Source organism: Schistocerca piceifrons, chromosome 1, assembly GCF_021461385.2.
Source record: "Schistocerca piceifrons isolate TAMUIC-IGC-003096 chromosome 1, iqSchPice1.1, whole genome shotgun sequence".
NCBI classification, from domain to species: domain Eukaryota; kingdom Metazoa; phylum Arthropoda; class Insecta; order Orthoptera; family Acrididae; genus Schistocerca; species Schistocerca piceifrons.
The window spans coordinates 706535570-706556071 of NC_060138.1; the positions used below are offsets into that span (position 1 = coordinate 706535570).

The 20502-nt window shown below is 38.6% G+C and overlaps 1 protein-coding gene across 5 annotated transcripts in view; it reads left to right on the forward strand.

Annotated features, from left to right (window-relative positions):
• LOC124710616 (carnitine O-palmitoyltransferase 1, liver isoform) overlaps positions 1-20502 on the forward strand; it is a 267710-nt gene that overhangs the window by 194310 nt on the left and 52898 nt on the right. For all 5 annotated transcript variants that reach the window (XM_047240940.1, XM_047240941.1, XM_047240939.1 and 2 more), the window contains 5 exons: positions 3279-3480; positions 5135-5334; positions 12525-12729; positions 18051-18158; positions 18360-18385. In XM_047240940.1, the coding sequence (XP_047096896.1) occupies positions 3279-3480; positions 5135-5334; positions 12525-12729; positions 18051-18158; positions 18360-18385 (741 nt within the window). The remainder of the gene's footprint in view (positions 1-3278; positions 3481-5134; positions 5335-12524; positions 12730-18050; positions 18159-18359; positions 18386-20502) is intronic.

Below are 20502 nucleotides of genomic sequence, written 5' to 3' on the forward strand. Positions count from 1 at the left end.
GGAACCCATCGTAACAAATTTGTTGTGCCAGTGGTAAATGGCCTTCCTTGTTGGTGGCTTGTTACTGTACTTGGTTCTAAACATCCTTGTTTTTGTCGAACCATCCCATCAAAGGCAGGGCTACCCGTGAAACCAGTCATGTGATTTACAAGCTAAGTTGCAACGACTGTGTTGCATGCTATGTAGGCATGACAACCAACAAGCTGTCTGTTCGCATCAATGGTCACCGACAAACTGTGGTCAAAAAACAAGTGGACCACCCTGTTGCTGAACATGCTGCCAAACATGATATCCCTCATCTCATTGACTGCTTCACAGCCTTTGCCATATGTATTCTTCCCACCAACACCAGCTTTTCTGTATTGTGCAGGTGGAAACTTTCCCTGCAATATATCCTACATTCCCGTAACCTTCCTGGCCTCAGCCTTCGTTAGTCACTGTACTCACCCATCCAACCCCCTCCCTGTACCCATTCCAGCAACACACAGCAGTCATTTCACCACCACACCCAGTCTTTTAATTTCTTTGTATTTCTCTCCTTTCCACTGCTTTCCCCCTCCCCACCTTCTCTCCTGCCCTCCATCTAAACTGCAGCACTTCACTATCCACCACACCCACTGTACCATCCCTCCCCCTCCCCACTCCAGCCTTCTCCTTACCCCCACCCAGTCGCCACTCTCATCACGCACTGATGCTGCTGCTCGCAGTGTGGTTTCAGTTGTCTGAGACTGCAGACATGTGTGCATGTTGCATTTGTGTGTGTGTGTGTGTGTGTGTGTGTGTGTGTGTGTGTGTGTGTGTGTGTTTGTGTGTGTGTGTATTGCTGACAAAGGTCTTAATGGCTGAAAGCTATAATTGTGTGAATCTTTTTGTTGTGCCCTTCGCGACTCAGCATATCCGCTGTATGCTGAGTAGCAACTTTCCTTCTCTAATATTGTTATATTCCATCCTGGGTTTTCCATTGTCTGAAACATTTTTATACATTTTTCTTGCATTAACAGTGTCAGATTTGCGCCTGATGTAGGCTGTGTATATAGTAGCAATGCAGCTAGTCCTCCGTTATACTTGTGTACTCACTCTTCTTTCTATGCTGGTCAAGTCCATTTGTACCTGACAAGTCTCAATTCTCTAAGCTTATGGAGATGACAGGTTCGGAGATGATGTCACAGGACCCACTGGCAAGGTTAAATTGAATATACAAGACTAATTTCTGATCTCTTTTATGCAGGTAACTAATTCACCGGGAACGTCTGAACACTAATATGAAAATAACAGATGAAAATAATTGAGACATTGATTTTTTACGTAATTCTTCTTTATAAATGAATTACAACACATTTAACCATGGATTTCATAAAAAGTTTTTTTCATGACAGACAAGGAATTTAAGGCACTTGTAAGACAGTATGCCATGGTTGTAGTTATTATTATTATTATTATTATTATTATTATTATTATTTCTGTTTATATAATTAAAGTCACTAAATTGTCTAATGCTCTAAAAAATTTTGTGTTATTTTGTCAAGGTTGATAACATTACTTAAATATAAAAAAGCTTCAAATGACCCAAAAATGAGGTTAGTTTTAATTGGACAGATCATATTCAGTGACCATATGTATTTCAGCAACAACAAAAAAAAAAAGGTTTTAAAAAAGATGGACTATTCTGGGAGAACAATGTACGTAACCAGACAAAGCAAGACATTGTTTTTATAGAGCTGAAGATGAATGAGGTAAATAGCTTAATTGCTGAATGTCAGGTTACTAACTAAAAGCTTCATGATCCCTAGTTGGGTTTTGAATTTTTATGGCTTTTCACACCTCTACCAGTAACATTGCTTTATGTTCATGAGAAAATGTTAAGTTGCACCATACTTTTGATTCAACATTAAACTGTCGGCCTCTCTCATAATTGGCTGAGTGAACTGGCTTACAGATCAGAGGTAGAAGAGAGCATACAAAATCCATTTTCACAGTTGGACTATTAATGTGGTGCTGTCAGCTTACTAATGTGATCAGTGAGTATTGCAGTTAATTTTTAACCAGAATTTTTATGACATAATGTGAAAGCCTTTGTTTTTGAACTCTGAAAGCATTGGCATGTACCAAGACTTGCTACTTTCACTGTGGTCAGTGACAATTTCATTTGCCTTTTTTCTTCTCAGTGTAGCATCATTGGCCAGATTATTAATTTTGTTCATCAATTACAAAATTGAATCATTGGAAGCATAATACCTCTTTGAACGTTCATCTAGAAGTGACTTTGCATTATGAAATCTCATTCTTCTTGTCCATATTTCCTTCAATAGGAAATATGTTTTAAAAGATTCTGACTTACGATTGAAGAGAAACAATAAATTGTGTTTCACTCCAAAAAGAATGTTTTCAAAACATGTTTCCTCATGGATACTTGTTAGTAAAATGATTCAGATTTTTTCCTAAGTATGCCCCATATCAGTTGATGTTGCAAAATGAAAATGAGTAAGTTGGAGGCATTGTGTGTGAAAAATACCCTTAAATTGAAGCTGGGTGCAGCTGTTTGTGGCTTAATCACATTAATTTATTATTTCTTTGATTTTTGTCATAGATTTGAACTTGCACATAAATCATTCCAATTTTGCAAAAACTCAAGAAAAAATATTCATTTTCCACTGATTTAAATTCATCATTTATTTAATCTACAGATTTGGAACTGTGCTACAGTTATTTGAGATCTTTTAACTGTCACTATACGGTTATTCACTGATCATTGTAGTTCTTGTGTTCTTCTTTTTATCCTTTTACAGTGTCTGCTGAGTAAAATTTCCACAAAACATTTTCTCTTTTTGTGATTACTACATAGACAGAACTGATGAAGTTTGAGATGATACAGTATTTGGACATTAGATTCCTTTTAAGATGAGCAAAGTCAGATGTTCCCTGTTCAGTCACTTTGACACAAGTTTTTTCACCAGTTTTTTGAGTCATCTAAATAGCATCACACTCCTTTGCATTTTTATTATAATTGTTACAGAGCTCTCATTTATTTTATCATCTTACAGGATAATAAATTAACTTTCAAACTAAAGAAAGCATAACAGTTGACAATAACATGAATTGTAATGGACATCAGAAAATTATGATTATTTGGAAAACCAAGTCCACTTAATAGTTTGTATATAAAGGTTAAATTTTCCTAAGTTTGTGAAAACAGATGTGTCAAAAATATGAATAATTTTAGTGAATGAAAATAGAATTTATAACATACATTTAACTGTTTTATTCTGTTTATGTTTCAGGTGGTCTACAAACTATGTGTCTGACTGGTGGGAAGAATATGTTTACCTTAGGGGAAGATCACCGTTAATGGTGAACTCAAACTTTTATGGTATTGATGCCATTCTCATGTACCCAACACACGTGCAGGCTGCACGAGCAGCCACATTAATTCATGGCTGCCTACAGTTCAGAAGACTTATAGAGAGACAGGAGCTGGAGCCAGTAAGTATTTTTTCCCATTTGTATTTTTTCATTTTTGATCCTTGCCTTGTATGATTTCAGTCAAAAAATGTAATTGATACAAGGAAACAAGATTTATTATGAAACAGTGGATGAAACAGTGAAGATACATAGTGTATCAGGTTTTGGTTGCAAAATTTACCAAATGTTTTGATAAACGTTACACGTATTCAGTAAAAAACTGATTGTCAGCACAAGTGCAGATACTTACCAAAAGTGCTGCTGTGTATATTTTCTGTCTTGATGCTTCAACAGAAGCTAGTGACAGATGTTTGCTGGTATATTCAGTATAGCTTAAATTTATGTTATGTTAGTGTCATGTTTTCTGTTTTCTCTTGAAATGGAAGTTTGTCTTTTTGTTACTCTGTGAGTGACTGTGAAGTGTGTAGTAGAGCTGTTATTTGTTGTTGCATATATTATTTCTTTCTATTCCATTCTTGGGCAGAGTGTGTGAAGAATGACTGCCTGTATGTCTCCCCTATTTTAATGTTACTTTTATCTTCATAAGCTGTATGGGTTTAATATGTTAAGGGGAAACACACCTGATATTAAATTATTCTTTCTTACAAGGGGAGTTTGTCAGCTCTAGCAATTATAAATGAATAAAAATGATTTTAAAATATGGAGATGTGTCTATTGCACCACCTATCACGGTTATTTATCTTTCAAATTTTGCATTTATGTTTGATGTTTAAAGGTTAATGAGTAAAAAAGATTGCAGAAGCACAAGTTGCTGAAAATAAAAATGATACCATGGAATAGACAATTATGACCTTCCGACTCAAAAGAGTCATAAATTAAGTACTATTGAGCAAAAAAACTATACATTTACTTGAAACAGTGGGTGTCAACATGTGCATTATTTAGAGTGGTGTTTTTCCCAAAACTGAAGTTATTGTGTTGTATGTTATTCCTTAACGCACCATCGTTCTTTTTTAAGTCATAATTCAAGTGCAAATGTGGAGTTTCAATGAAATGATAAAAACATAACAGAATTGAACAGCATGTGGCAAAGATAAGGATAATATGATCATTGTAGTTTTTGATGGTAGTCGAATGCATGTGGACACAGAAAATGATGCAGCATGTCTTCATGTTGTCCTTGTCGTGTGTGCATACTGTTCCATTTTTTTTCCCTCTCCCATTTTAAGTTGAATCCTGGAGGGGAGGGGGGGGGGGGGACGGCCAAGGGCAAGAATTAATTTTGATATATGCCTTTTGAAATAATAGATGTTTCTATTATGAAAATTGAAGAGACAGAATACAGAAGATATACTACTATAAGAATATTAGATGACCACTCATCTTAAATATATAATCATAACCAGTGGCAATACTTGTGCATGCAGGCATCCATGCTCTGAACTTTTGACAAACAATGTAAGCCTGAGAGCTGAATGTTTTTCAGCTCTCCTCTGTATGCCTCATAATTTCTCACATCTTGATTTTAAAATCAAGTGGTCATTTGACACTAAACGTATTGTATGTCTCTTAAAACTGAAATACTGCTTTTCTTTATTTGTTTACAGTTGCTAAGCTGTTAATTTCAAGATTCATTGAGACCTGTTGTCTTGGTTGCTGTTTCCATTTTTACAATATGTCTTGAGTAATTGTTATATTCTTTCTTCCTATACAGATTCTTATACAGGGCTTAGTCCCACTTTGTTCATGGCAATATGAAAGAATGTTTAATACAACCAGAGTTCCTGGAGATGAAACAGATCGCATTGTGCATTATAATGATTCAAACCACATTGTTGTGTATCATCGTGGTCGCTACTTCAAGGTGCCGATTTACTATCAACGCCGTATTTTGAGACCATGTGAAATAGAAATGTAAGCATATCTGTACATATTTTAAATAGTGTATTAAGTGCTCTCTCTTGTCCGCAGCTCGTGGTCGTGCGGTAGCGTTCTTGCTTCCCACGCCCGGGTTCGATTCCCGGCGGGGTCAGGGATTTTCTCTGCCTCATGATGACTGGGTGTTGTGTGATGTCCTTAGGTTAGTTAGGTTTAAGTAGTTCTAAGTTCTAGGGGACTGATGACCATAGATGTTAAGTCCCATAGTGCTCAGAGCCAAGCCAAAGTGCTCTCTCTCTCTCTCTCTCTCTCTCTCTCTCTCTCTCTGACTTGTGTAAAACTAACAGGCACCTTTTCCAAGTTATGCTGCCTGCCCCATCATTAGTTTTCTCTCATGTCTCCGACTAATTAGAGATGAAAGTCACAGTCTGTCATGGAATATTTAACATTGGCAAAGCAAGTAAAAGGAAATATTTCAACTAATAATAATGTAAGAAATCAAAAAGTATTCATTTGGTAGTTGTAATGGCATATTATGCAGTGAGATTTATACTATTTTAGAAAATTTTATTATACAGAAATATAGATGTAAAAGGAAGAGAGAGAAGTGCACCAGAATGAAACTGTTGTCTTTTTGGAGGAAAGGAGAGTATTTGTCATTCTCGTGTACTATTATTTTATGGTAACTGTAGATTGTGCGATATAAGACGAAATGATTACTGTATTTTTCGGACTGCAAGACATACATTTTTCTTTGAAAAATATCCTCCAAAATTCAGGTGTGTCTTATACTAGAAATTAATATAAAAAGTCCAGTGTTTGATTTAAAACTAGTCTTAAAAATAGCCATGTATTTGATGCTGCAGGAAACATTCCTCTATCTGGCAAAATTGGATTCAACTGGCAACACCAGTGCACTGATGAGACGAACATGAGTTGTAGGGATTGACAAGTTTGCTAACACTGCCTACTTCCTGACCCGCCATCACAAACCCAGAACACTATCTAGCCTATCATGCGTCAGTGCGGTCTACAGTGCCAGGGAATTTGAATTGAAAGTGATTTGTATTATCAATAATAGTGCAATATTTTCATTAGTCACTAGTTTTGTAATGGAAAAAGTAAGAGGTCTTCATATGATGCAGGCTATAAATTAAAAGTAATAGTGTAGACAGAACAACATGCAAACAGAGCAGCTGAGCTGCATTTGGCCTCCAACAACAGAAAAAACCATTTGTGAATTGCAGGCCAGTAAAGAAAAACTATAAAAAAAATGAGGAAGACGAAATGTGCAAACAGAGGACTGAATGGAAAATGGCCAAAATAGAAAATTATGTATTGAAATGGATTCAAGGACACCATCAAAATGGCGTTGGAATTAATACAGCAATTATTCTAATACACACTCAGAAGCTAGTGCTAAAGTGGAACTTAGTCTGTTAAGGGTGGAGTTGGTTGGTGCTTTAGGTTTATGAAGCATCATGGACTTAACATGCGAACCAAAATCAAAGTACCTCAGAAAGTGCCACAAGAGTATGAGAGAAATATTATCTTTCCATCACTTTATTATTCAACATTGAAAGAAAACGAATGTGGAACTAAGCCAAATAGTGAATATGAACAAAACTCCTCAGACATTTGATGCGCCGAGTAACACAACTGTTGCAATGAAAGGTGCTAAAACTGTATCTATTAAAACAGATGATCATGGAAAAATACTCTACAGTGCTGTCCTTTTGTGGTGTGCTGACAGTACTAAACTTAATCCAGTGATCATTTTCAAGAGCGAAACAATGTCAAAACCTAAAATACTGTCAGGTGGTGTTGTTCACATATACGACAAGGGTTGGATAGACAAGACACGTATAAAGTTATGGATTAACAGTGCATGGGAGAGAAAGAAAGGTGCCTTATTGAAGAGGAGCTCTCTTTTGTACTAGATTAGCTTTAGTAGTCATTTGAAAAACTCCATGAAGGAGAAATTGAGATAGGGAAATACGGTGATTGCTGTTATTCTGGGAGGATTTACTTCACAACTGCAGTCTCTTGATGTCTCGATAAATAAACCACTTAAAGTGTGTATGAGAGAGGAATAGAACAAATGGATGATGAATGAAACCCAACATGAATTCATGCCAAAGGGACCTTTAAAATGACCTGCAAAGCAACAACAATGTAAGGAAAGACAGATTGCTACTTGCCATAAAGAAGACGCGTCAAGTTGCAGCCAGGCACAATTAAGACACCCACATAAAGCTTTTGATCAGTCTGTGTCAGTAAAGAGAGACACGCACATCATTCACACACACAAGCAAGCGCACTCACACAAACATGACCGCCACCTCCAGCATCTTGGGCCAGAATGCAACTATCGTGTGGGATGCATGCAGCAGACTGAAGAGGCTTGGGAAGTGGAAGGGATAGCAGTGTACGAGTGGGCTGAAAGCTGTCTGGTGGAGTGAGTAGGGACTAGACAGCCAACAGGCACAGTGGCAGGAGGTTGTGGGGTGGGGAGCTGAGGAAGAAAGGAGCAAAAAAGGGGAGGAGCTGGGAAAAGCCAAGTGGGTGCATTGGCAGAGGGTTGCAAATAAACAGGGTGGGAGATGAGAATGGAGAGGTGTTTTGTGAGGCCAGGAAGGTCTCCTCTGGATGTCCCATAAAAAGATTGGCCTAGGAGGATGCCATGCAGGTGCCCATGGCTGTGTCACATATTTGTTCATAAACCTTCTCTTCAAATGAGAAGTAGTTGTGGGACAGGAAAAAATTAGTTATTTGTATGAGGAATGAGGTAATGGGTTTGGAATCTGAAGGATGTTGCGGTATGTAGTGTTCAATAGCGGTAACACTATGGGTGTGAGGGATGTTGGTGTATAGGAAGGTAGCATCAACAGTGACAAGTAGAATCCTGAAGGTAAAGGGATGGGGATGGTGGAGAGTCGGTGAAGGAAGTGGTTGGTGCCTTCGATGTGGGACACTGGATTACATGCAATTAGTTGGAAGTGTTGATAGTGTTGATGAGTGAGGACCGAAACTCTTTCAGTGGGTGCACAATAACCAGCCGCAATGGGGTGTCCAGGAATGTTGTTTTTGTGGATTTTGGGGAGCATATAGAAGGTCAGTATTTGGGGTGTCATAGGGATGAGGAGGGAAATGGGTTCAGGGGAGATGTTCTGGGAAGGGTCTAAAGCTTTAAGCAGGGATTGCAGTTTCTGTTGGATTTATAGGTGTGCTGGGCTTGTGAGTTATTGATTGCATTTGATATTTAGAAAATTAAGGTTGCCAAATGATCTAGCAGGCAAAGAGAGAAGTGTTTTATCACCTTTTAAGATTTTGTATGATCTAACACTTACTTCTTAAATTGTTGGATTGTGGATTTTAATGTACTGACAGGGCAACTGGATATAGCAGGGCTTTTGTAAGTGATCAGTCGGACACACTTTCTTAATTTGTTACTTTAGCCTTCTGTTAATCTATACAGCTTTGGTCTCCCCTCCCAAATCCCTAGGTAGCCAAAGGATTCGATGGTCTGCTGTCACTCATTGTTAAGTGAACATTGGGCAATGGTGTTTTATGTGCTTTGTTACCTTTTTTAATTTTCATATTATAGGAAGAGTTGAGGGTGGTTTCCATCTGGACCAGCATTGTTTCTAATTGTTCTGCATCTTCATTTAGCACTGCAATATCAACAGCAAATCTCAGCATGTTTATTTTCATACCATGAATTTGAATGCCTCCTATGTCTCATCTCTCCCTAGCTTCATCTGTTGCCCTCTGAATGTAACTGTTGAACAGGACAGGAGAGATTGAGCAGCCCTGTTGTACACCCTGCTTAATAGTAGCTTCTTCTTGATGTTCGCCACACCTTATTAAAATGTCCTCTTCTCTGTATAGTCTCTGCAGTACTCTTCTGTCCTGATACTTGATGCCAATCTCTCTCAGCATCTTAAAAAGTTGTTGCCAGTCTACCATGTTGAATGCCTTTTCTAAGACAAAGAAGGCAATATATGTGTCTTGACTCCTCTTTAATCTTTTCTCAAGAATTGATCATAAACTGAGTATTGATTCTTGTGTGCGTACACCTTTTCTCAAGCCAAATTGTTAGACTGTAATCACTGCATCTATGTTGCCTTCTATCCAGCGTAGTATGCTAGAGGTCAAGATCTTCGAGGTGTTTGTTAGCATCCTATCTTGTTCACATCTGTCTGCAGATGCTTTCTTTGGCATTGGCACTGTCACACAGTTTTTAAAGTCTGCTGGGAGCTCCCTGGTTTTGTATATAAATTGTATGAGATGAAACAGTTCTTCATATAGCTATTCTTGAGTAGCGTTGATGAGTTCTGATGGTACATCATCAACTGCAGTAGCTTTCCCAGGTTTTAGGTGCCTGACTGAAAGGTTGAGCTCATCAAACAAGATATAGTCTTCCTCTTCTTGTGGATCAATTTCCTCAATGTTCTCTAGTTCCAGGACATGATTATTTCGTGCATGCAGTTTTTCAAGGTATTATTTCCACCTTTCTACTATGTCTTTCTGCTCATATAATAATAATCTATCTTCATTTTGGATTTGACTGTATTTTATTTGTCTGCTTCCAAAGAACTGTTTAATTGATTTATAGGCAGATTGTGGCTTTCCTACCTTGATCATTTCATTCGTTTCTTTGCATTGGTCCTCCAAGAATTGTTGTATAGCCTTTTTCAACTCAAGATTGATTTCATTCCTCAATGCCCTTATGTTGCATTTGTCCTTCCTCAGTGTTGTCTTTTTTCAGGTTACGTCTTAAATTTAGTTTTGCTATTATGTTTTATCATCTGTCTCCCTACTACTTCGTTTGCTACTCATAGCATATTGCTTTTGAAGGACTCCCATCTTTCTTCAACATTTCTGGTGTTGTTAATAACTGTAGCCATGTTTGTTTGTTATTCGTATGTCAACATAAACATATTATCCTTTATTCTGTTCAGATTGCATTTCTTACAGTTCATTTCAACAGGTTTCTGAATTTCAGATCACATTCTCCTGTCACTGCATTATGGACACTGTCAGTGTCTGAGCCTGGGTAGCTTCTACAGTCTCTTGCTTGGTTGTGGAACCTTTGTCTAACTAGAATGAAGACAATCTGATGTCTCTTCCTATCTCCAGGGGCTTTCCATTTATGCCTTCTCCTTGGACCATGTTTACAGCACCTTTTATCTCATTGTACATTCTTTCCACTTCATCATCATAGGTTGATGTCAGCATGTACACTTGGATTATCACTGTCTTGTGCAGTTTTGTGTCCAATCGTACAAGTGGTACTCTTCCGCCTATTTGTAGGTTATCAACCACTCGACATCTGAGATCCTTGGAAAGGACCAGTGCTACCCCTCCTCCTCCCAGTCGTTCCTTTGCACAGCCCCTGTGTATAACTCTGTAGTCACTACTCCAGAAGTCTCCAATGTCTGGCCATCTCAACTCTTGCATTCCTAGTATTTCAGTTCTCATTCTTATCATTTCCAGCTTGAGGTTCTCTAGCTTGCTGCGCCTCAGGAGTGTCCGGACATTCCATGTTGCAATTCATTTTCTTGTAGTCTTCATAACATTTATTTTATTGGAAGCACAGACTTCTGCAGTCCCCTCCCGGAGATCCGAATGGGGTACTATTTCAGAATCTTTTACAAAAGCATGCGTCACATTCATTTCTTAAATGAAACAAAACTGCTGTTTCTTGGGATATCCTGCAGGTCTTTAATGTGATGGTTTCCTCTAGCCTTCCACATCCTATAGCATTGACTTGTGAAGAGTTATTCTATATTTAGGAGAATGTCCTTCCTAAGGCTAGAGAGTGCCCTACATCTCTACTGGCTCATCCACCCACCAAAGTGACCATTGGCACTTGGGAGAGTGAGTTCCTTATCCCAGAAGTCATTTGGTCCTTGTGCTCATTAGCTGTTTGTATCAGATGTTTCCCTCTCCACTATGGGGAGGTGAGCATCAGGATTTTTCTTTCATTGAGACTAGGACCAAGATGGTATTTCCTAGTCTCTCCAGTAGTTTAGAGGAGGATTAATGTAGTTATCAATCTGTAAAGGTACTCAAGAATTAATTTGCAAGTCACATTGTGTCATTCTGTTACATAACAATTGCCTTCTGTTTGATTTTTGTAGCTATCTGAATTATGTGTTACTAAACATGTATTGCTGTCAGCTCAGTATCATATGCTAAAAGTGAGCCAATTCAGGCTGTATTAGATGTTCCCATCTCTTGCCTAACATAATCTCTACTACTTCTGCAATAAAACAAATTGTCAGAATCACAAAAGTACATGTTGGGAAGTATGGGCTGTTTGATAATAAATGATATCCTGTATTTATATAATGGAAGGAAACATTCCACGTGGGAAAAATTATATATAAAAACAAAGATGAGGTGACTTACCGAACAAAAACGCTGGCAGGTCGATAGACACACAAACAAACACAAACATACACACAAAATTCAAGCTTTCGCAACAAATTGTTGCCTCATCAGGAAAGAGGGAAGGAGAGGGGAAGACGAAAGGAAGTGGGTTTTAAAGGAGAGGGTAAGGAGTCATTCCAATCCCGGGAGCGGAAAGACTTACCTTAGGGGGAAAAAAGGACAGGTATACACTCGCACACACGCACTGTATGTGTGGATGGATATGTGCGTGTGTGCGAGTGTATACCTGTCCTTTTTTCCCCCTAAGGTAAGTCTTTCCGCTCCCGGGATTGGAATGACTCCTTACCCTCTCCTTTAAAACCCACTTCCTTTCGTCTTCCCCTCTCCTTCCCTCTTTCCTGATGAGGCAACAATTTGTTGCGAAAGCTTGAATTTTGTGTGTATGTTTGTGTTTGTTTGTGTGTCTATCGACCTGCCAGCGTTTTTGTTCGGTAAGTCACCTCATCTTTGTTTTTATATATAATATCCTGTATTTAGTAATAAATCAATTGTTACCTTAAATGTGTTGCAAATTTGATGAGTCATTGTTTTTATCTCCAAGAGGAATGTTTACATAGTTAATGAATCGTAATAATATTTGATATGTTGTAGTCAATGTTACGGTTTCATTTGTCATCTGGCTGTTATTTTGCCAGTCTTCTAATCATTTTTTGTTGCTCATTTTGTGCATTAATAGGCTCTTATTAATAAATAAGATTTTAGGTCCAATACTGAATATTTTTACGCAAATATGACTTAAAAATGGAAAATGTTACTATTGATTGCAGACAAATAAAAAAAATTTTAGAAGACACTTCCCCGCCAGCACCTGGAGAAGAAAAGTTAGCAGCACTGACAGCAGGAGAACGTACCCATTGGTCAAAAACACGAAAAGAATTCTTTTTCAAGGGAACTAACAGACAATCTTTAGATGCCATTGAAAGGGCTGCCTTTGTTGTTGCTCTTGATGATATTCCATATGAATATGATGAGGTAAGCTGATGAATTGTGAAATAGAGTTATACACGGTAGATTGTATATACTAGAATACAGTAACAAAGATGCGGGAATCATCATGGCTCAGTTTCTGATTGGGTTGACAGAGAAAGAATGTTAGTTAGAGTGAATGACACTCATTTGAGACAAACTGACTGTACATACAAAAAGTCACGTTACCTGTAGGTGCTCCAGAATATTCAGATCTACATTCCGCAAGCCACCTTACAATGTGTGGTGAAGGGTACATTGTCACTTCCCCCATTTTCTGTTCCAATTGCAAATGATTTGTGGGACCAATGATTGTTGGTAAGCTTCCTTATGAGTTCATATCTCTCTAATTTTTTATTCATGGAATTTCCTTGAGATATATGTAGGAGGAAGCAATACATTGGTTGACTCTTGTAGGATCAAGTGCTCTTGGAATTTTAACAGTAAACCATATTATGATGCAGAATGCCTTCTCCAGGAACCAGTTATACAACAGTCTTTCACACACTAGCACCATGTGAGAGGTAAAGTTTTTGATATCAAGAAGTCCTGTGATACTACTTGCAGGCACAGTATGCTCAGACAACTCACAAATAGAGCTCTCAAGGATGTTTTCCCCAAATTGTATGCTCCTTCCCCTAACCAAGCTACTTTAAATATGGAAACGGTGATGACGTCTTAGATCACTTTGAACAAGAGAATGGTGTTATCCAAGACAGTGTTTTAAGTGTGACTGTATTCTTTGTTTCTGGACAACTTCTCTATATTTTTTTTCCTCGTAAAGCCTAGCAATGGCAATTCATCAGCTGCAGGTCACGATCAAAAGTTTGGAGGAATAGACAGAGAAGAGAGATTTTAATTTATCAACCATGTAGACTGTGTCTTAGTCTTTCTTAACTGTTCATGTTTCTTTTGTAACTCACTTGAGTTGAGGACGTAGGACTTAATTCTCAATTTTAAGGAAACAGCGAGGTTTCTGTGGCCCTCACATTTAGTTATAAGCTTACCTGGTTACCATACAATAGGGACTTGAAAGCTTGCTACCTAAAATCCCTTAATAGTTTAAAACACACTGCTGGGGGGAGGGGGGGGGGGGGGGAATACTGCACCTGGAAAGACTGTCGATTTTGATGTGATGACAGCATATGCCACCTAGAGGGTAGTAGATGTACTGAGAATGGTTTTAACATCATCTATCAACAGATAGCATAGTGGCTTGGTTGCCAGAACACTATCTATGTCTACCTTGTAATAGGGCATGCTTTCAGCCAGAAGGCTCAGTGTGGTACAAACATGTGAAGCAAGCAGGCAACCATACAGCGGAGGCACTCTCATGCTTCCTGAATGTCCATGCAGTACAGTCACACACCACGTACATCAAATTGTAAGGGCGGCAGTGGCAGCATTAACAGCTGCCACAGCACAGATAAGAGGGCTTGTGAGCCCAGACATGTCACACAAACTGTTGTGAGCCAGTTATTAGAGTGGGACTAAGAGCTCACACATCTCTAGCCCATCCTCCATTCATGTCAAAGCATCAACATCTGTGGCTTAACTGGTGCTGTCAGAGGATCACTTGCAAGATGGAATGGCACACGGTGGTCTTCAGCGATGAAAGCAGGTTCTGCCCATACTCAAGTAACCATCGTTTGCATGTACAAGGACTACCCAAAAAAAGGAAAAAGAAAACACAGAATAACATTGCCATGGGCGGAGCTTGTGTAGAATGCATTTCTGCCACTAGGAGTGTATACCGCAACTCATTGCCAGTTCAGTGGCGCCTGTGTTGCCGACCTCACTTGTTCTGTTCATCTGCCATGGGCGGAGCTTGTGTAGAATGCATTTCTGCCACTAGGAGTGTATACCGCAACTCATTGCCAGTTCAGTGGCGCCTGTGTTGCCGACCTCACTTGTTCTGTTCATCTGCAGTGATTGTTTTTGCTAGTGCTGTTTTGTTCTTGTTTTGTTTTTTATGATGGTAAGTTTAAGTGAATAGCATGCAGCTGTGAAATTTTGTTTTCTACTCTGTAAAAATGCTGCTGTAAGTGTTTTAATGTTGGAAACAGCTTACCAAGATGATGCTATGGGGAAAACTCAAGTTTACGAGTGGTTGCTGTATTTAGAAATGGCGACTTGTCGATTGATAACAAACTTCATTCTGGACGCCCATCAACTGTCCGAATGGACAAAAATATTGAAAAAATTTGAGAGCTTGTGCTCACAGACCATCTGATCAACTGTTAGAGATTAGTGGCTATCTTGGAGCTCAGTTCAGCAAATTCTAACAGAAGATTTGGGAATGAAATGGGTAGTTGCCAAGTTTGTTCCTCAGGTTCTGACTGACAATCAAAAGGAAAGCTGAGTTGAAACAACACCTTGAAACTGATCCAGATTTTCTATCAAAGGTCATTCATTACTGGTGATGAGTCATGGTGCTGTGGTTATGAGCCAGAAACAAAGCAACAGTCAAGCCAGTGCAACATGTCCTCTCCACTGTACTGTGTCCAAAAAAAGTCTTGAAGTCAAATCAAACATCAAAACAATGCTGATTTTCTTTTTTGATGCCAAGGGCTTAGCTCATTCAGAGTTTGTTCTCCTAGGTCAGACCAGCAATCAAACCTTTCATTTGGCAGTTTTAAAAAGATTGTGCAACAGTGTTCATTAAAAACAACCTGGTGCCAGACAGGAGACTTGTTCTTCCACCACGACAATACATCTGCACACAGCCATCTCTGTTAGTTTTTGGCTAAAAATGACATAGTTCCCCTGTTCCATGCACCTACTCATCTGACCTGGTTCCGTGTGACTTTTTCTTATTTCCACACATGAAAAGGCATATTAAAGGACACCGATTTGATAACACTGAAAAAGTCAAGTAAAGAATGAGGGAGAAGCTTTCAGCCATTTCTAAACATGACTGCAAAAAATATGTCAAACAGTGGAAGTGCAGGTTGGACAAATGTATTAGCTGTAATGCAGAGTATTTTGAAGGGGATAAGGTTGTTTTGTAAACAATTTGAAAATATATAGTTTTTTTCGGTACACCCTCATAGACCTGGTGAGTGGTGCTTGTAGAGTGCATTCATCCAAGACAGCATTGACCCCATCTGCAGTCCTTATAGTCTGGGGTGCGGTAAGTTACAACTCTTCATGTTTGGTGTTTCTGGAGGGAACACTGATCAGTGCTCAGTATGTGCAGAATGTTGTTAGACCCATTCTTTTGCTGTTCTTCAATAGGAAGATTATGTGTTGTTCCAAAAGGATAATGGTTGCCCACACACTGTCCGTGAAACTCAATGTGCTCTGCAAGATGTGCAGCAACTTCCCTGGTGAGGACAATCTCTGTACTTGTCTCCAGTTGAGTAGGTGTGAGATATGGCGGGATGAGGAGTGACTTGTGTGACTCATGAATGAACAACTCTTATAGAACTATGTGAACATGTCGAGCAGGTGTGGCATAACTACCCCAGGATGATATTCACTATCAGTATGATCGACTGGATGCCAGTGTCAGTTCCTGCATTGCGTGTGTAGATGCTACAGCACACACTGATATGGGTGTTTCAGCATGGGTTTATACCTGTTACCTCAGAGCCCCTTGTGCTATTGACCTGTGAATGTAATCATTTCATGTACTCCATCTGCAATGTTGCAACAAAACTGGGTGAATTGGAAAGCTCTACAATGGTGTACTAATTTTTTTTTCAGCAATGCAGATTAGCCATAGTTCATGGGGAGCTACTACCCTATTTCATAGGGAGCAGACCACACTTTATTGCTCCAGTTTTACAGAGCCTTTGTGCAAATTCAGCTTGATTATGCATGCATTTTGTATGGTTCTGTAAGACCTTCTTGTATTAAAATGGTAGATATGGTGCACCATGAAAAAATTAAGTTGGACATTGGTGCCTTTAGAAACAGCCCCATACAAAGTCTCTGTGATGAGGCTAGTGAGCTGCCGCTTCATACCAGATGGCAACTCCTCGTGGAATGATAAGCAAAAGCAATCATTGATTGGCGGCTCCATGGAGTGCTGTGCGCACAACGACCATATATGTTAAATTAAAAGGAAGGTCAGCATTGGCCGTAATATTGATGTTTTATTGATACCAGATTCGATTTTCGATCACATAGTGATCATCTTCAGTGCTGTGGTGTACAAATTAAACTCAGACACTGGTATCAAGTTATCAATAACCAAAACTGAGAAGCGATCACAATGAGCTATTGTGATCGCTTCTCAGTTTTGGTTATTGATACTTGATGATCACAATGAGTTATTGTGATCGCTTCTCGGTTCTGGTTATTGATAACTTGATACCAGTGTCTGAGTTTAATTTGTACACCACAGCACTGAAGATGATCACTGTTATCGAAAATCAATTCTGATATCAATAAAACATCAATATTACGGCCAACGCTGACCTTCCTTTTAATTTAAAAGCAATCGTGCTGGACAACCCTGTTGCTGAACATGCCACCCAACACAATGTGCTTCACTTTAATGACTGCTTCACAGCATGTGCCATTTGGATTCTTCATACCAGCACCAGCTCTTCTGAATTGTGCAACATATTCTTTGTTATTGTAACCCCTCTGGCCTCAGCCTCCATTAGATCCTGTTCTCCACCAGCCTATATGCTTCTTTGCCCCCCCCCCCCCCCCCCCCCCCCCCGCCCCCCCTCCCCGCTGCCGCCTCTTTCCCTATGCTGCCACTAGCAGCCCTATTTGACCCCCAACATCCTTGCACACTTCCACTGGAAACATTAGCATCTTCCCCCCATTCCTCTCCCCCTTCCTGCCCCCATGCCACTTCCTTTTGCACATCACCTACCCCAACAGATTGCTGCTTATGTCAGACACACTCGCAGTCAGCCCGCTAGTGGCCAGAGACAGTAGCCATGTGCGTGTAAGGTGTTGTGTGAATGTGTGAGAGTTCTACTTCTGAAGGAAGATTTGTGAGGTAACAGGCATATTAAAAACTAGTAACTTACAACTGTGTAGTTGGAAAGATGTTTCTTACCGATTAAAATGAAGGCATACAATTCAGTAGTCCTACAGATTTTGTGTATCCCTGCATATCTATTCTGTAGATTGTGTGCTGTAGACATTCAGACTGTTGAGTCTCTGATGTTTTGGGTGGAAGTACACCAAACCATATTTTTGCGTAATGAGTACTGTTGTCGTCAAAAATATTTACACATAGATATGGGAAAGTTAGTGTAATTAAAGCTACTCAGATTTATCATTGTTATCTAATGTTTCTAAGAAACTTTGATGACAGCAACAAAAATAATTAAAAAGTATGGTGTTTTAATCTCTTGCAGAAAGATCCTAGCAAACTAGACAAATTTGGACACATACTACTTCACGGAAAGGGCTATGATCGCTGGTTCGATAAGTCTTTTACCCTTTGTGTTGGATCTAATGGTCGTGTAAGTGTTATTACTTGTTTAGTACGTTTATTATTAGTAATATTTGGTTTAAATGTTTGTGTAATATTCTTAATAATGCAAATACGTAAAAATTTTCTGAACTGTGTTTACGATTTCATGCATATAGTATTTCAAATGTGAATGTAATATATGTGTGTGATGTGTACATCCATTACATGTTGTTTACTTTTCTCTTTTCAGATTGGTTTCAATGCAGAACATTCTTGGTGAGTAGTATGAACAAAGAGTCCAATTTTCTTGATACTTTTTAAATCTGTGTACTGGTATTTTACAATAACAATAATAATAATAATAATAATAATAATAATAATACATCAACACAATACAGCCACATCCAAACATATATATACAATTACAGAAATCTGTAATTATTGATACATGTTCAATTACCCGAAAGTTCCTAAATGCAATGTAACATATATCATACAGTTAAAAGGAAGTCACGCTTGATCAAGGTCTGCGTCACTTTCCATTTTTAACCAGACATAATGTCTGAGAAAGGAAAGAAAGAAATAATAATAATAATATAAAGTTTACAAGCATTCTTCAAAAGTGATTGGAGCAGTGTTGCAAAGCAGTTTGGAACTTGATTCCCTCTCCAGTTTTTTTGATTTTTGTTAATCAATTAAAGCAAATGCTGGGATAGTACCTTTGAAATATACAAGGTCAGTTTTCTTCTCCATCCTAGTCCGGTATGAATTTGTGATTAATCTTTAATGATCTTTTCATCAATGTGTATGTTAAACACTTATCTTTCTCCCTTCCTTTTATAAAATGAAGAGTACAACAATATAAAGATGAATTGTTATATCCAAAGCCAGTTAAAGCTTAAATAAAAAATTATCTGTTGAACTTGTATTTTGACACCACACGTACCCACTGTTTATTAAACGGTGGGTTTTTCTGAGCTATTCATCTCATATTTTTGGAACTGTTTAAGATATATTTCTCTTTGACCGTGATGTATTGTAAGAAAGTCCTCACTAAAGGATGTATAGTCTTCTTCCATAGCGTTGTTAGAGAGATATCGGTATCAATATCACATTTTCAGCTGGAACTATGGTAATTCCTACTGTTAATATTGTGTATATGAAAGAGATGAATTGAGTCTTTTTCTCTTTAAAATTCAAAACGTAGTTTAGGAGTGATCACAATATTTAGAACTTAATATTTATATGTTTTGGACATCAAACTTATTGCTGTATTATGCGAAAATTAGTGACCTCACACCCAAATAAGGAAATAAGTCATGTCAGATAAGGTAGAGAATCCCCTCTGACTGAGGCAGGGTGAGGTTATTGGGGTTTATCTAATTGGTTCTTGGTTCATCGAAGAAACATTAATAGGCAGCAGATTTGCACAATTTCTTTGTGAAGTGCTACCGCTCTTCTAGATGAAGTACCCCTTGAAACATGTAAATAACTGGTAGCAGCAGGATGGTAGTCCAGCTCATCACTTACTTGTGGCTAGGAAGGTGCTCACCTGCTCTTTCCTTGTTGTTGAATGGGAAGTGAAAATGGCATCAGTTGGCCTGCATGTTCACCTGGTTTGATACCACAGGAATTTTTATCTCTGCATTAGCCTCAAAAATTAAGTCTTCACAGTAGTTATGATGATCCAAGATATTTTTAAACTTTGCATTGTTGCAGTATGTGCAATGCTATCAAAGGAATCTCTTTACTTTGTCTAGAAATCTCAGCACCAGTAACTTCTAATGTTTATAGCATTAGAAGATGGGCATTTTGAAAACTGTGTGGCATACATGGAATTTTATGAACACTTTATTCTGTGAATTTCATTCCACTGCTGTTCCTGATGTTGTAATTTTAAAATATAAGTGTGTGAATAAAATCTTCTCAGGCCTCTAGTTGTCACAATCCTTATATATCCATGGTTCTAACTGTGACGTTACTGGTGGTCAGTTCAACATCATATGAGATACTACCACTGTTCTGCAACCACCAAACACACTTAATCCTTGCTGTGCTCAGTTGCAAACCGCCATTTCTAGTGATGATGATAACAGATATTTTAATCAGTGTAGCTTCTTTAATTGTACTATCACAGAAACCATTAGCCTTTGCTGATGGCAGAAAGTTTCTGATCCGCAGACTTTGCACTAGTGTCCTGGTTTAAATACTAGACCTCTCCACAATGTTTCATGAAGTGAGGGCATGAGAGACGGTGGTACATCTGTCAGATGGGAACATTAAGCTCTGCGGCCCCTTGGTGCTCTTTGAGAAGAGTAGCCTGTGTGCCGGCACAGAGCTTTACCCTCTCCTTTCTCTCATCATCTCTAACACAAACATGACTCTGCACTATG